Raw genomic sequence first — 15,869 nt, forward strand, 5'->3', positions numbered from 1 at the left:
AAGCCGTGCTCTTAGTTTCAATAAAAAAATGGGGACTTAAGGCTGGGTGTGGTGGCCCATGCTTTTAATCCCAGCACTCAGGAGGCCGAGGCAGGCAGATCTCTGAGTTCGAGACCAGCCTGACCTACATAGCAAGATCCAGGATAGCTAGAGCTGTACAATAGACCTTGTGTCAAAAAACGAACAACAACAAAATGGATAGTGAATGTGGAGAGATGACTTAGTGGTTGAGAGCAATTGCAGCGTTTGGTACACTTAGGTACACGAAACACACACACGCATAAAAATAAATGCATATTTTAAAAAAGACAGTGTTTCCCTGAATTTTTTTTCTTTCATGTTTATGTACATACCCGGTCGTCCGTCCTCCCCACTCTTAGATTAGTTCCTTGGCCCCATTTAAGAGTTTCTGAATCGGCCATCAAACTTGCCAGACCTGCGTCCCTTGTCGAACTTCCACCCTGGCGCCGGCAGGTGGCGACGAATCTCCCGGTAGGGCGCTCTGTCAGACGTGCACACCTCTGTGGTGTCAGGCTGCAGGCACCGCCGCCGCACTTCCGGGCGCGGATCCAGGTGAGCCAAGGTCTCCCGAGAACCCTCTACTGCCGTCACCCCTAGTACAGGTGCCTCAGCTTGCTGCCGGGCTGCCCCGCACCGGAATGCGCGTGCCCACGTGTTGGCCGGGTCCCCACCGGAGGAGACAGAGCCGCCCGGACTGCTGGACCCCAGCTTAGGTCCACAGGCTCTGTACTGTACCGGGGTTCCCGGGGACGCCGTTCCGAGTTTTCTGTAGATCCTGGCCGCCCGGAAGCGGAGCGTGACTCCTCCCCCTCGTCTCCTCGGTCCCCGCCAGGCGGCGCCGTTCACTCAATCCGGTGTCTGTTACCACCCTAGGAATGTTGAGTTAGTTAGTCCGCAGGGATTATTCATTGAAATGAACTGACAGAGAACCATCCACCTACCAACTGGAATAGTCTTCCTTCTAGACTGTGGTTTGACAGCATTAAGTCTCCTGGTTGTATATGCACAGGATTCTGTGCTCACGCCAAGAGCCTGAATCAGTAGGTGTAGCGTCGGCTCCAGGTTGAGATCAGTCTCAGCATCTCCCCCTCAGATGGTGTGACTGGTAGAAACGGCTGGAATGAGTTGGCTATGAGTTGTTCACATCCTGAAGTTTATAGCAGTAAGTGGTTGGTGTTGCGCATTGTTTTGAGCGCCAAAATGTCCACTCTTGTCTTTACACCACAATGAAAATTTCCTCTTCTCTACCAGGATGCAGAAGGTCCCCGTGCTCCTCTTCTTAGCCTGGGTCTGTTTTCTTTTTTATGCTGGCATTGCACTCTTCACCAGTGGCTTCCTTCTCACCCGTTTGGAGCTCACCAACCAAAGCAGCTGCCAAGAGCCCCCAGGCCCTGGTTCCCCGCCATGGGGGAGCCAAGGAAAGCCTGGGGCCTGCTGGATGCCTTCCCGGTTCTCCAGGGTTGTGTTGGTGCTGATAGATGCTCTGCGATTTGACTTTGCCCAGCCCCAGCGCTCATATGTACCTGGGGAACCTGCTGTCTCCGTGCCTTTTCTGGGAAAATTGGGCTCCTTGCAGAGGATCCTAGAGACTCAACCCCACCATGCCCGGCTATACCAATCTCAGGTGGATCCCCCCACGACCACCATGCAGCGTCTCAAGGCTCTCACCACCGGCTCACTGCCTACTTTTGTTGATGCTGGCAGTAACTTTGCCAGCCATGCTATAGTGGAAGATAATCTCATTAAGCAGCTCACCAGTGCAGGTCAGTATGTACCCCTTTGGAAGCCAGGTGAATCTGGGCCTTTATAAGTTAGGGAGGTGGGGCCGGAGAGATGACTCTAGGGTTAAGAGCACTGGCTGCTCTTCCAGAGGACTGTGTTCAGTTCCCAGCACCCACATGGCAGCTCACAACTGTCTTTAACTCCAGTTCCAGAGTATCTAATACCTTCACACCAATGCACATAAAATAAGATAAAAACTAAGAAGTTAGGGAGCCAGGACTTAAGGATTCCAGCTTTATGTTTGACTATGGTGTAAGGAAACTGGGAAGTAGAAATAGATAGGATCTTGTTGGTGGAGACATCAAGAGATTTTTGTCCTTAATGGTGCTTCTAATGTGCACAAAATGTTTAACTCTTGGGAACTCCCAATTAAGAAAGAAATTATGGCAGGAATCTTGGCTTGTAAGTGTGGAGAAAAGAATAGAGGCATCTAAGTTGTGTTCACTGGCTGCTTAGAAAAAAAAAAAAACAGGTCAAGGGGAGAACATGGTGTATGTGCCTTTAATCCCAGAGATCAAGATACAGAGGCAAAAGGATCTCTGAGTTCCAGATTAGCCTGGTCTACATAATAAGACCCGTCTCAAAACAAACATACATGTCCTCAAAACAAACATACATGTCCTCAGATACCCTAGACTGGTAGCAGATCATTTTGTAGGAATGGAAGTGACAGGTCCAGAGGGAGTGTGGGAGATTTTTGGTGATGCTGAATGAATTCCTATACTTGGGGATGTGTGGTTGAGATTCTTATTGGATATGTACGTACACACACACACACACACAGTGTATATGTGGAGGTAACAGGACAACACTTCAGAAACTCGTTTTATCCTTCCACCATGTGGGCTCTGAGTATTGAACTCAAGTTGTCAGGGTTGGTGGCAAGCACTTTGACCCACTGACCTGCTCTCTGATGGGTTTTTAGAGTCTTCTCTCATATTCTCCCCTGCTCTGGTTCTCACATGAACAAGATCCGCTCTGATTCCTCTCTTGTCTCTGCAGGAAGGCGTATAGTTTTCATGGGAGATGACACCTGGAAAGACCTTTTCCCTGGAGCTTTTTCCCAAGCTTTCTTCTTCTCATCCTTCAACGTGAGAGACCTGCACACGGTGGATAATGGCATCCTAGAACACCTCTATCCTACCAGTGAGCATGGGGAAAGGACACTTAGGCCCCGCACACGGTGGATAATGGCATCCTAGAACACCTCTATCCTACCAGTGAGCATGGGGAAAGGACACTTAGGCCCAGCCCAGCTCTGGGCGATGGGGAGGGTGCTTGTACAGAGTCAGGGTGTGACAGAGCCTGTGCTTGACTCCCTGGCACAGAGGAATGCCAAGGCCTGGCTTGGGGGAGGAGTGGGCTTTGCTGCCCCGTGCTCAGTGTTCTCCCCTCCACAGTGGACAGCGGCGAATGGGATGTGCTGATTGCTCACTTCCTGGGCGTGGATCATTGTGGTCACAAGCATGGCCCTCACCACCCTGAAATGGCCAAGAAACTTAGCCAGATGGACCAGGTGATCCAGTGAGTGTGGGATATTGGTGGAGGAAATGGGTTTATGTTTGAGAATATCAGGACATAGGATTTTATCAAACAAACAAACAAATCTTATTTGTAGCCTCTTCCCTGGGTGGGTGGGTGGGGACCTGTGTGCGTGGGTGCATGCGTGCGTGCATGCGTGCCTGTGTGTGTGTGTGTGTGTGTGTGTGTGTGTGTGTGTGTGTGTGTGTGTGTATTTTGAGACAGGGTCTCATTATGTAGCTGTGTAGCTCTGGCTGACCTTGAACTTGCAATATAAACCAGACCAGGCTGGACTCAAACTCCCAGAGATCCGCCTGCCTCTGGCTTCCAAGAGCTGGGATTAGAGGCGTGTGCCACCATGCTCTGGCTCTGAATTGTTTTATACAGGCTTTCCCCCAAAACCTGGGGGCACCATCCATTTTGAATAACTTGGTGTGTAGCTCTGGGCGGCAGGGTTTTGGCTGAAGGGGTATCTTTTTGCCAGAAGTTTGGCCCTGTTAGTGGTGGAGTTAAATGGGCCCCTGAGAAGAATCTCCCTACCCTCTGACACATTTCTTGGCCCTCAGGGGACTCATCGAACGTCTGGAGAATGACACGCTGCTGGTGGTAGCTGGTGACCACGGGATGACTATGAATGGGGACCATGGAGGGGACAGTGAGCTGGAGGTCTCGGCTGCACTGTTCCTGTACAGCCCCACAGCCCTCTTCCCTACTGCCCCACCAGAGGTGAGGCCCGCGTTGGACCTCTTCTGGTCTCCCCACCCTGTGATCCCTTTAGTTTAGGCCCTCACACCATGATCTGGCCCGTTCTCATTTATTTGTGTGTGTGTCTGTGAGAGAGAGACAGAGACAGAGACACAGAGAGAGACGCAGAGAGAGAGACAGAGACAGAGAGATGTATATATGTGACATATGTGCATTGTGTGTGTGCTGGTATGCACACTTATGTGTATGCAAGGAGGCCAGAGGACACTGGGTGTCCTGCTGTGTCACTCTCCACCTTATTCTACTGAAACGGGGTCTCTCACTCAACCTGGAGCTATCCTGGTGGCCAGCGGTCCCATCTGCCCACCCTGCACTGGGTTACAGGCATGCACGGTCATGCCTAGCTTTCTCATGGATTCTGTGGTCCAGGCACAGGCCCTTCTGCTTATGCAGCAAATGCTCTCCCCCGCTGGACCGTCTCTGCAGAGCCTCCTTCCCACTATTCTTACCTAGGCCTGAGTCCACTGCTGCCTGTCCTTTCCTTCTAGGAGCCAGAGGTTATCCCTCAAGTCAGCCTTGTGCCCACACTGGCGCTGCTGCTAGGCCTGCCCATCCCATTTGGGAACATTGGGGAAGTGATGACTGAGCTGTTCTCAGGTGGCCATGGCTCCCATCCTCAGGCCTCTGCTCTAGCCCAAGTCTCAGCTCTCCATATCAATGCCCAGCAGGTAGGTAAAAGGAATGGACTTGTGTGTGATTAAGCACAGGGACCACCCCATAGCATAGCCACCCCCTTCTTCCATTACCCTTCCCTTCCCCCATCCTGGACGGAATCTGAGCCCCAGGTGTCCAGGTACCTCTTTGTATAACACCTATCCTTACCTCTGCCCCAGCTTATCTCTCTGACCGATTTCTGTTTGTCTGACCTTTCCTGCCAGGTGTCCCGATTTCTTCATGCTTACTCAGCTGCTACTCAGGATCTCCAGGTTAAAGAGCTCCATCAGCTGCAGAAACTCTTCTCCAAGGCCTCTGCTAGCTACCAACAGCTTCTGCAGAATCCCCAAGAGGCTGGGGCCTCCCTAAGGACGTTGACTGCTGAGTTGCAGCAGTTCCTGCGGGGAGCTCGGGCCATATGCCTCGAGTCTTGGGCCCGTTTCTCTCTGGTCCGAATGGCAGGGGGTGCTGCTCTCCTGGCTGCCGCCTGCTTCCTCTGCCTGCTTGCATCTCAGCTGGCAGTGTCCCCAGGCTTTCCCTTCCGCCCATTACTCCTGACACCTGTAGCCTGGGGCCTAACTTGGGCCATGCTCTATGCTGGACTCTCGGTAACTACAGGATCCAAAGTGGATTCCGTGGTTCTGGGGGCTGTAGCTGCAGCAGGCTCACTCCCCCCTTTCCTGTGGAAAGTTTGGGCTAACTGGGGATCCACCAGGCCCCTGGTGCCCCTACTTCCTGCCCCTCTACCTGTCCTGTTACTCCTGCTCACTCGCCTGGCCACCTTCTTCTCTGATAGCTTTGTTGTTGCTGAGGCCAGGGCCACTCCCTTCCTTTTGTGCTCTCTCATCCTATTCCTGGTTGCCCATCTTCACTGGGAGGACCAGCTGCTGCAGCCTAAACTGCTTACCGTACCCCGCCTTGGCTCGTCTGCACCAACAGGCCCCCCGAGGCACAGTGGCACATACGCCCTGAGGCTTGGAATTGGGTTGCTTTTATGCACAAGGCTCTCTGGGCTTTTTCATCGCTGCCCTGAAGAGACACCTGCTTGCCACTCCTCTCCCTGGCTGAGCCCTTTGGCATCTATGGTGGGCGGTCAAGCCAAGAATCTGTGGTACGGAGCTTGTGTGGGGGCACTGGTGGCTCTGTTAGTTGTTGTGCGCCTATGGCTTCGCCGCTATGGTAATCTCAAGAGTCCTGAGCCCCCCGTGCTCTTCGTGCGCTGGGGGTTGCCTCTCATGGTGTTAGGCACGGCTGCCTACTGGGCATTGGCATCTGGGGCAGATGAGGCACCACCACGTCTCCGGGCCCTGGTTGCTGGGGCCTCAGTTATGCTGCCTCGGGCTGTGATGGGGCTAGCTGCCTCGGGGCTCATGCTGCTGCTGTGGAGGCCTGTGACAGTGCTGGTGAAGGCCGGGGCTGGGGCTTCAAGGACCAGGACTATCCTCACTCCCTTCTCAGGTCCCCCTACTTCTCAGGCTGACCTAGATTATGTGGTCCCACAAATCTACCGCCACATGCAGGAAGAGTTCCAGGGCCGGCTAGAGAGGACCAGAACACAGGGTCCTGTTACTGTGGCTGCATATCAGCTGGGAAGTGTCTACTCGGCTGCTATGGTTACAGCCCTCATCCTCTTGGCTTTCCCACTTCTGCTGTTGCATGTAGAGCGTGTCAGCCTTGTGTTCCTGCTCCTGTTTCTGCAGAGCTTCCTTCTCCTGCATCTGCTTGCTGCCGGGACATCAGTCACCACCACAGGTAAACAGGAAACTTAGCCCTGATGCATCTTGTTTTGAGGTAGATGTTTCGCACCTTGACATGTGTATGGTCTCGTGTCTTTGCAGTTGGGAAGCTCTTCCTGATGTCCTCCCTTTTCTGCCATCACCATAATAGTCCCCCTGCCAGAGAGGGGAGATAGGGACTTCAGGATTTACTTCTTTTTTTTTTTAATTTTATTTATTTATTATTAATACCACATCCTGCCTGCATGTATGTCTGCACACCAGAAGAGGGCACCAGATCTCATTATGGATGGTTGTGAGCCACCATGTGGTTGCTGGGAATTGAACTCAGGACCTCTGGAAGAGCAGTCGGTGCTCTTAACCTCTGAGCCATCTCTCCAGCCCCAGGATTTACTTCTTAGTGAAATGTGTCTCCCCGTGAGCACATTCCCTGATTTTCCAGTTACAAAAGTGATACATTATGAATATAGTATGGCATAGTGACCTCTTTGCGAGAAAGAAAGAAAGTGAACCCTGTGGTCTTGTGGTATGACTTGCAGCACTGAGACAATTAGAATAGCAGCATTGATTGTAAGGAAGGCCGGGGTAGCATGTGACTGTGTGCCAAGATTTGCTCAAGTGCTAGGAGTGGATGATGCCAGAAGAGAGAGCTGTAGGTTAGGGACAGGGAGTAATTGTAAAGAAGTATATGTTTTCTTCCAGGTCCCTTTGTTGTGCTGTGGCAGGCAGTCTCAGCTTGGGCCCTTTTGGCCAACCAGACCTTCTACTCCACGGGCCACCAGCCTGTCTTTTCCGCCATCCATTGGCATGCAGCCTTCGTGGGATTCCCAGACGGCCATGACTCCTCTACGTGGCTGCCTGCTCTCCTCGTGGGAGCTAACACCTTTGCCTCCCACATCCTCTTTGCAGGTTCCTCCTTGCTTTCCCTCCCTAACTTCTGTTGGCTCCAACTTTGTGGAAAGAAGGGAAAGTTTGGGATCTGGAAGGGAAGACGCAATTCTTTTGGCTCTTTGCAGTCCCGTGGCCCTTAGCTCTCTGCAGCCCAAGCCAACCAGGGTGGTTGGGGACCGGGTTGGGCGGGTCCCGGGGTTCCCCCTTGATGCCAGCCCTGTCCTCCCGGAGGCAGTAGGTTGCCCGCTGCTCCTGCTCTGGCCCTTCCTGTGCGAGAGTCAAGGGCCAAGGAAGAGGCAGCAGCTCCCAGGTTGTGAAGCTGAGGCCAGAGCCAGGCCTGAGGAGGAGCGAGAGGAGCCGCTGATGGAAATGCGCCTCCGGGATGCCCCGCACCACTTCAACGCAGCCCTGTTGCAGCTGGGCCTCAAGTACCTCTTTGTCCTTGGAGTTCAGGTGGGTACAGGGGAGATGTGACGGAGCTGATGGCCTGTCCCCCAGTATGCACCTTATACTTTGTTTTAGCTCCAAATACCTTGGGAATGATGCTTGATGGAGGTTCAGATAAGTGAAATGATTGCTCAAATTCAGACCTCAAATGGCAGATTTGAGACCTGGCTTGGGTTTTCTTATTCCAATCCTGGGTCATTTCTTCTCTGCTGTGTAGATCTGGGCCCTGTTCATTGCATTTCAGATGTACTGGGGAAGCCATGGTTATGGCCAGGATTCTTTTCCAAACTGATCCAGAGGCAGAGATGGGTTACTGACGTCTTCCTCTGCTGGAAGGCAAAGCATGAATGTCAGCATCACAGATGAATAGTGACTTGCCCAAGTTCACATGAGTCAGTGGCTGGACCGGGACAAGAACTGGGTTTCCTAACTCCCAACCCAGGGTGTTTTCCAGTGGTTTACACTGATGCCCTCCTTTGCCTTGCTTCCTCCAAAGTAACTGCCTGCCGCTCTTGCCTTAGATTCTAGCCTGTGCCTTGGCAGCTTCCATCCTTCGAAGGCATCTCATGGTCTGGAAGGTGTTTGCCCCCAAGTAAGTGGTTTTGCTTGAGGAGAAGTGGTGTGGAAAGAGACTTTAAGGAAACTCTGGCTGTCATAGGCCGACAAGGTTTTGCCTCTTTAGGGAAAGCCATTAGACGTATCACCTGTGTCCTGAAATACTCCACCTTTCTTCACAGGTTCATCTTTGAAGCCATTGGTTTCATTGTGAGCAGTGTGGGGCTGCTCCTGGGCATAGCTTTGGTGATGCGAGTGGATGGCGCTGTGAGTTCCTGGTTCAGAAGACTAGTTCTGGCCCAGCAGAGGTAGCCCAGGCTGAGCATGTTGGCACCTGGCCATGGAGAGAGGTGGAGAATCATCTGGCCAGACCTGTACTGGTGCTGGATATTCCGCAAGAGAGACTCAGACACACCCCTTACCACCGTGTAACCAGAAACTGCTTACACTGGGACTTCATCATTTTATAATTCAGAATCACTGTGGAGCCTGAGCCCTAGCGCCTTATGTGGATGCATCTGATGGACTACAGGGTCGGTCACCAAAGTGGAATAAAATAACAATGTAAGCGTGTGTGTCTAAGATGGAGAGGAACTGGCCAAGTCAGTCTCTTCTCTCGCCAAGCAGGATTAGATGTGCCGAGAACTCTGGTGAGAAGCTGTCTGGATTCGCTGACTTCTTCCCAAATGTTCTAGTTATTCCATTTGTCCTGCCCTCCTCCTTGTTCGTTTGTTTTTGGGCATTCTGTGCTTTAACTGATAGCAGAGGAGACAAGCCCAGCATCATGAAGCACACAGACTTCTGTGTTTGAAGCCTTAAACAGCACCGTTGCTTCTTCTGGTACCCTTTCCCCTGCACAACTGTAGAAGCCTCACCTAGTTTTCAGCCAGTGCTATCTTTACCACATCTACTTGCCTATTCCCAGGTTAAAGCCAAAATGGAATGGATGGTAATGCTTCTTTTTTTCTTTTTTAAAAACAATCTCACTATGTAGCTGTAGCTGGTTTAGAACTCAATATGTAGACTAGGCTAGCCTTGAACTCACAGAGATTCACCTGTGTAACGATCTCCCGCTATAACACTTCTCAGTGATCCGGGCAAGGACCTGAGGATTTAAATGAAGACAAAAGACAGTGGCTCATTCTTGCAAGCAGAATGGCGTCTATTGTAACAAGAGCGGAACATTGAATACCAGTAAGCTGGCATGGTGGAAAACTATCAAGGTCAGGAGCTCACGTTCCCAGGGCCCTCCAGCAAAGAATGGGCAGATAGCAGGAACTTGAATTTAGACAATAAGCATGGGCAGAAAACAGGAACTTGCATACAGGCCTAATTGGAAGGAGGGAAACAGGGCATGCTCACTCCTAGTCACAAGCTGGTCAGCAGTCCCTCCGGGGGAAGGGTCCAACACACCTGCAATGCCTGCCGGATGTGTGTCACCACACCTGGTTAATGATTTTCTTTTTGTTGTTGTTGTTGTTTTTCGAGACAGGGTTTCTCTGTGTAGCTTTGGAGTCTGTCTTGGAACTCGCTTTGTAGACCAGGCTGACCTCAAACTCACAGAGATCCTCCTGCCTCTGCTTCTTGAGTGCTGGAACTAAAGGTGTGTGCCACCACTGCCCGTAGAAGTATGTATTTTTTAAGGTGTGTTCGTGGGAGTGGAAATATGGCTTAACAGGTAAAGACTGTGTTTGATCCCTGGTACTGGCCCTGCTCCTATTTTATACTCCAACCTCTACACATGTACAGTCCCTATGACCAAATAAATAAATAGAATAAAAACTCCAGGAAAACAAACATTTAAGAAAATAACATTTCAGGCTGGAGAGATGGCTCAGTGGTTAAAAGTACTCGCTGTTCTTCAGAGGTCCTTAGTTCTTTTCCCAGGCACCACAACCATTTCTATAATGGGATCTAACACCCTCTTCTGGCTTGCAGGCAGAGTACATAAGATACATAAATACATGAGGTAAATGGATCTAGAAACAAAAGTATTTAATACCTGGAAACAGTAGGCAGAAGCAGGATAGGCGCCACACATTAAAAGCTACTGACTGGGTCATCATAGCAAGTTGCAGCCACCAGGGCTACAGAGTGAGACAACTGTCTTGACCAAAAACAGTGTAGAGTTCAATGGTTGTATGTGTGATATATTGTTTGTGATTAATAAAACCACTGAAGATCAGAATGCAAAGCCAGCCGCAATAGTCAGCCATAGAGGAGACAGGAAGATGGATCTCTGTGAGGTCAAGGCCACCCAGGGCTACATGAGAGTGAATCAGTCTAAAAGAGAAACAGAGCTCAGGTCTTTAGTCCCAGCACGAGAGAGGTATATAAAGTAGGAGCAGGGTCTCAGATTCTGGCAACTAGTCTCCTGCTACATTGAGGAGAGGATCTCCCAGCCTTGGTAGAAGTAAGAGCTCTCTGGTGGCTTGGTTGCTTTGCTTTCCTGATCTTCAGCTTGAAACCCAATATAATATCTGCCTCTGTTTTGTTTTTATTATTTGTGCTGCAGTCATAAGTATGCAATTAACAAAGATGATAGACAACTATCAGATCCAGAATAGTTCACCCCTTCAAAGAAACTCTGTGCCCAATAAGCACCCTTCTCCTAACCATGGCAGTCTAGTCAGTCAGTTTCTGGATCAGCAACTGTCACGAGCAGTGGTTCTCAACCTCCCTAATGCTGTGACCATTTACTACAGTTCCTCATGCCGTGGTGCCCCCAACCATACAATTATTTTGTTGCTACTACATAACTAATTTTTCTACTGTTAGGAATCATGTAAATATCTGAGTTTCCTGATGGTGACCCCTGTGAAAGGATCATCCCACATCCTAAAGGGGTTGATTGAGATCCACAGGTTTTCTCTGTGTAGCTTTGGAGCCTGTCTTGGAACTAGCTTTTGTAGACCAAGCTGGTCTCGAACTCACAGAGACCCACCTACCTCTATCTCCCAAGTGCTGGGATTAAAGGCGTGTGCCACCACTGCCAGGCCCAATAGTTTCATATATCAAAAGATTGAGGGCAAAAATGGGTACAAGGAATTAATCATCACCTTTGATCACCAACCAACCTAACCCTAACAAGGAAAGTATGTCAGCTAGTAATAATTGGGCTGCTCTGTATTTGTTCCCTGGCCTTAGTGAGTCCCTTATTCAGCTATGTTCCTTTCTAAAACTTTAGATTGTCTTCTTGGGTTTTCCACTTCAAGGATAGTTGACAAAAACATCTTAATCTAACTTTGAAATTCATTTTCAAAGCTTTGTTTCAGCTATAACACACTCTGACACCTGTGAACACATCTCCCAACACTAAAGTAATAGAATTTAAGCTAGCTGGGCTACTGGGACTCAATTGTTTTTCTTAGTCATCAACCCAAGTCACAGTCTCCACAGCTCCTCATGAGTTTTAGCTGTGTGACACTTCCTTGTTTATATTCTTTATCATCAAAACTCTATTTAAACTAACATTATTATTACCAATGAGACAGTACAGCTTAGGAAGAAACCATCTTCATAATAATCCGCAGATAAACATGCCCAGTAGAATGGGTGTTTCCGTGAGACGAACACACTGCATTACAGGCAGTAGTGTGGGATCTCTCCACACCCAGTCACACCATGCCAGATGCCAGAGAAAGATGGCACCAGCAAACGTGCAGGTGCAGCAGAGGCAAAGGACTCTCTGGAGTCTGTGTTCTCACGGCCTGTCTGAGAGTCACGCATCAGGGATTCTCCTCCTGGTGGGCTGACACCTGAGCTTCAATTGCCACCTGCTGCTCCTCCGACATGGCCATGCACCCAACCAGTAATGAACTCTTAAAGAAAACCCTTCTCTGTCTACGGAATATTGGGCTTAAAGGTATGTATCATCACACCCGGCCCAAGAAAACACCTTTTCAAAACAGGACTGAAACTTCCAGACATGTCCAATCTTTTTCTATTGCAACAATGTCTATACTTCAGAACCATACAATCGACTTACAAAACAAATGCAGAAACAATCTCACAATGTTTTAAGTAAGTTTATAATTTTGTGTTGGGTCACATTCATAGCTACCCTGGAGCACATGTGATCCCCAGACAGGGTCAACTTACTTGGTAGAGTAACATAGGGAAGTAACAGAGGGGGGTAAGAAAGGGAAGAATAGGGAGTATGGGGTGAAATAATATGCTCAAAGTATCATCTGTACTTGTTTGATAATGTCCTTATGGAATCCAGTACCATGTACAATGAATGAAACCAATGACAATTTTAAGGAGGTACATAATTATTTAAAGTAAAAACTAAAAAAAATCAAATAAAAATAAAAAGACATACAAGCTAGGCATGGTGGCACATGCTTGTGACCCCAGCATTTGGGAGGTTAGAGTGGGTTCATCATGAGTTCAAGGAGACCCTGCTTAAAACTAAAGCATAAGTCAAAGAACTGCTGGCCTGTCTTGTAAAGTTACTTCTCATTTACATCTCCTGCAGCATTCTGTGCTTTTATTTCTGTTGCTCACGGGGTCTCCTGTAGCCCAGGCTTGCCTCCACCTCATTTTATATCCAATGATGGCCTTGAACTCCTGATACTTTGTCCTACGCTTGAGTGTTGGGATTATGTTGGGAGCCATGTGGCCTAGTTTCCAACCAGTACATGAGTGCTTGCCCAACGGGTCTCCATGACGAAAAGCCAAGGAGACACTGTCACTTGGCAAGGACAAGTGGACTTTGGGACGGCACAGAATACTACTGGTGTCTCAAGGCCTGTGTGCTCTCTTCCTTCTCGCACTCTTGGTGACTCTTAGTGTCACGCTGTCAGTCATGCCGGGGACAGATGTGATCATTTCTGGAAAACCCATTTTTTTCCTCAAATATTTTACCCTAAATTTGGAAGCTGATGATTCTCAGGTTTCTTGTCTGGGGATGCCAGCTGTCACTCCAGACCCTGGGAGCTGTCCTGATTCAGGGCTTACAGGATGGAAGGGCGTAAAAGTTAATGGGCAGTTGAAGAACTCAAACCAACCATCTGCTGACAGCGTATGACAGATCACCCTATTTCTTTAGTGTGCTTTGATGTGTTTTAGATGATACTAGTGCTCTTGAGAATGTGCCTATGCTTGTCACCTTTTAGCTTTGTAAAGACAGGGTGTACCTGACTCCATATTAGGCCAAGCAAGCAGAATCATAAGAGTGATACTTTTGGTTTAGAGCATAGTTTGATGTAAAAATTGGGAAAAACATATTTGATGCATTTATTTTCACTGGAGGTTAATGTTAGGGGTGGGGAAAACATGTTTGTTAGTATGAGAAAACATGCTTATTTTTGAAATATAAATAAAGACGGCTTCAGCTATTGGGACCAGACACTTGTGTGAAACACATCTGGTGACCAGACACTACTTCATTTCTTCACGCTGATGCACCTTCCCCATCTCAGGACTTGAACTCTGGCTGTGGCAGGATCACAAAAAGGATTACAGGCCAACAACACAACACTGACTAACATTTCCTGAGCGTAAGGGCTTTGCTACTGAGCCGTATCTCCAGATGTGGGTTTTGGGTTTCTCTGCATCTGTATAATACATGTTATTATCTGTCTCTTAGTGATGATTTCAGTCATCCTAGTAGATGTGATGTGCCTTAGTTTTTCTTGAGGACTTGTAGAATATTTTCCTTGTGCTTACAAAAGAAATGTCCATTCAGATCATCTGCCTAATTTTTTTTCTCTGTCACTGCCTAGTGTGACACCTTTAACCCCAGCAATTCAGAGGCAGAGGCAGGTGGATCTTTGTGAGTTCAAGGCCAGCTTGGTCTACATAGAGAGTTCCAGGACAGTCAAGGGTATACAGTGAGATTGTTTCAACAAGCAAATCAAAGGATAAAAAGCACCCAAGAACTCTACCACTGAACTGTACACCAGACCTGGTTTTCCTTTTCCTTTAGGGTGGTTCCTTCCTTCTTTCCTTCCTTCCTTCCTTCCTTCCTTCATTCATTCCTTCCTTCCTTCCTTCCTCCTTCCCTTCCTTCCTTCCTCCCTCCCTCCCTCCCTCCCTCCCTCCCTTCCTTTCTCTCCCTTCCTTCCTTCCTTCCTTCCTTCCTTCCTTCCTTCCTTCCTTCCTTCCTTCCTTCCTTCCTTCCTTTTTGATTTGCTAAGACAAGGTTTCTCTGTGTAACAGCCCTAGCTGTCCTGAAACTGGATTTGTAGACCAGCCAGGCTAACTTCTAATTCCCGGAGATCCGCCCGCCTCTGCCTCCCTAGTGCTGTGATTAAAGGTGTGCCACCATGCCTGGGTTTGTTTTTTGCTTTTTTTTCTAGACAGGGTTTCCCTGTGTAACAGTCCTGGCTGTCCTGGAACTCACTCTGTAGACCAGGCTGACCTTGAACTCACAGAGATCTGCCTGCCTCTGCCTCCTGAGTGGGGGGATTACAGGTGTGATTTTTCTTACACCTTTTTCCTTGGAGCATGAGATTTATTTTTGGTTTGTTTTTTGTTCTTTAGGGCTTCATGTGGTCAAGCCTGGTCTTGAATTGTGATCCTTCTGCTTCAGGTCTTGGTTCATCACTCCCATCCGCCTGCTGCAATTAGAGACACACGCCACCACTCCCAGTATAATTACTTTTCATTTTAATGAACTTCAAATTTTTATTGTTCATTTTTCATTCTTATTTTTGTTCATGTTTATTAATTGATATAAGAATTTATTGCTGACTGGAGACAGAGGCAGGGAATCTCTAGGAGTCTGCGACTGAGAGGCCACTGTAGCACCATGGTGGGCTACTCCTGGCCCAAGTTTCAGTTAAGTTTCTGTTTAGATTTCAATGTCTGTTTCAGTTTCAGATAAAGGAGGTGAGGATGATATTACATACCAGGCATGATTCAGCATTTACAGCCCCAGCCAATCAGAAAGGTATTAGTGTGACTGCTGCAGGATTGGCCAATCACGTTTAGGATGGACCTAACACCCTCCTGGTTGTCTACAAAAGAAGCCTGAGAGAGTCTCTGGGGACCATCTTGTTGTGTGGCTGACCTCTGCATGTAGGGATTCTTCTCTTGAGAAACAAACACTCTTGCTTTTTGCTTATGTGAGTGGTGGACTTTTGTGGTGTGATCTGTGGACCCTAACAAGACCAGATGGTCTACACCAGTGGTTCTCAACCTTCCTAATGCTTTGACCCTTTAATACAGTTCCTAATGTTGTAGTGACCCCCCCCACCATAAGTTTACTTTCATAGCTACTTCATAACTATAATTTTGCTACAAATCATAATGTAAATATCTGATATGAGTCCCCAAAGGGCTTTTAACCATAGGTTTAGAACCACAGGTTGAGAATCTATGAAGTGAATTCCAGGACACCTAATGCTGCATAGAGAGAACTCATCTCTAAAACCAAACAAAACCTTCATTGCCTGCTGGGCTTGGTGGTGCACACCTGTAATCCTAGACTCAGGCAGGAGATAACAACAGTTGGAGGTTGCAAAAGCCAGTACCAGGCCAGTTAGGATT

General features: G+C 48.6%; 1 protein-coding gene across 3 annotated transcripts; it reads left to right on the forward strand.

Annotated features, from left to right (window-relative positions):
• The first annotated feature begins 524 nt into the window (after positions 1-524).
• Pigo (phosphatidylinositol glycan anchor biosynthesis class O) lies at positions 525-9,319 on the forward strand. Of its 3 annotated transcripts, none has more exons than XM_021232249.2 (11): positions 525-573; positions 1,273-1,784; positions 2,806-2,949; positions 3,204-3,327; positions 3,891-4,050; positions 4,578-4,757; positions 4,968-6,495; positions 7,182-7,388; positions 7,606-7,823; positions 8,339-8,409; positions 8,555-9,319. In XM_021232249.2, exons 2-11 carry the CDS (start codon positions 1,274-1,276, stop codon positions 8,682-8,684), a joined length of 3,273 nt encoding a protein of 1,090 aa, XP_021087908.1. In that variant the 5' UTR covers positions 525-573; position 1,273; the 3' UTR covers positions 8,685-9,319. The 3 variants fall into 3 exon arrangements, with proteins under 3 accessions (XP_021087908.1, XP_012975148.1, XP_012975149.1); XM_013119694.3 differs by having other exon boundaries at positions 553-1,183; XM_013119695.3 differs by lacking the exons at positions 525-573; positions 1,273-1,784 and having other exon boundaries at positions 2,884-3,023.
• The last annotated feature ends 6,550 nt before the right edge of the window (positions 9,320-15,869 follow it).

Source organism: Mesocricetus auratus, unplaced genomic scaffold, assembly GCF_017639785.1.
Source record: "Mesocricetus auratus isolate SY011 unplaced genomic scaffold, BCM_Maur_2.0 Super-Scaffold_6730, whole genome shotgun sequence".
Lineage (NCBI taxonomy): Eukaryota > Metazoa > Chordata > Mammalia > Rodentia > Cricetidae > Mesocricetus > Mesocricetus auratus.

Excerpts from the sequence above, each read along its gene's own strand:
- Pigo (XM_021232249.2), top strand. The coding sequence starts at position 1,274 with ATGCAGAAGGTCCCCGTGCTCCTCTTCTTAGCCTGGGTCTGTTTTCTT. Across the intron at positions 2,950-3,203 it reads AGAACACCTCTATCCTACCA|TGGACAGCGGCGAATGGGAT; the intron begins GTGAGCATGGGG and ends TCCCCTCCACAG. Across the intron at positions 4,758-4,967 it reads TCCATATCAATGCCCAGCAG|GTGTCCCGATTTCTTCATGC; the intron begins GTAGGTAAAAGG and ends CTTTCCTGCCAG.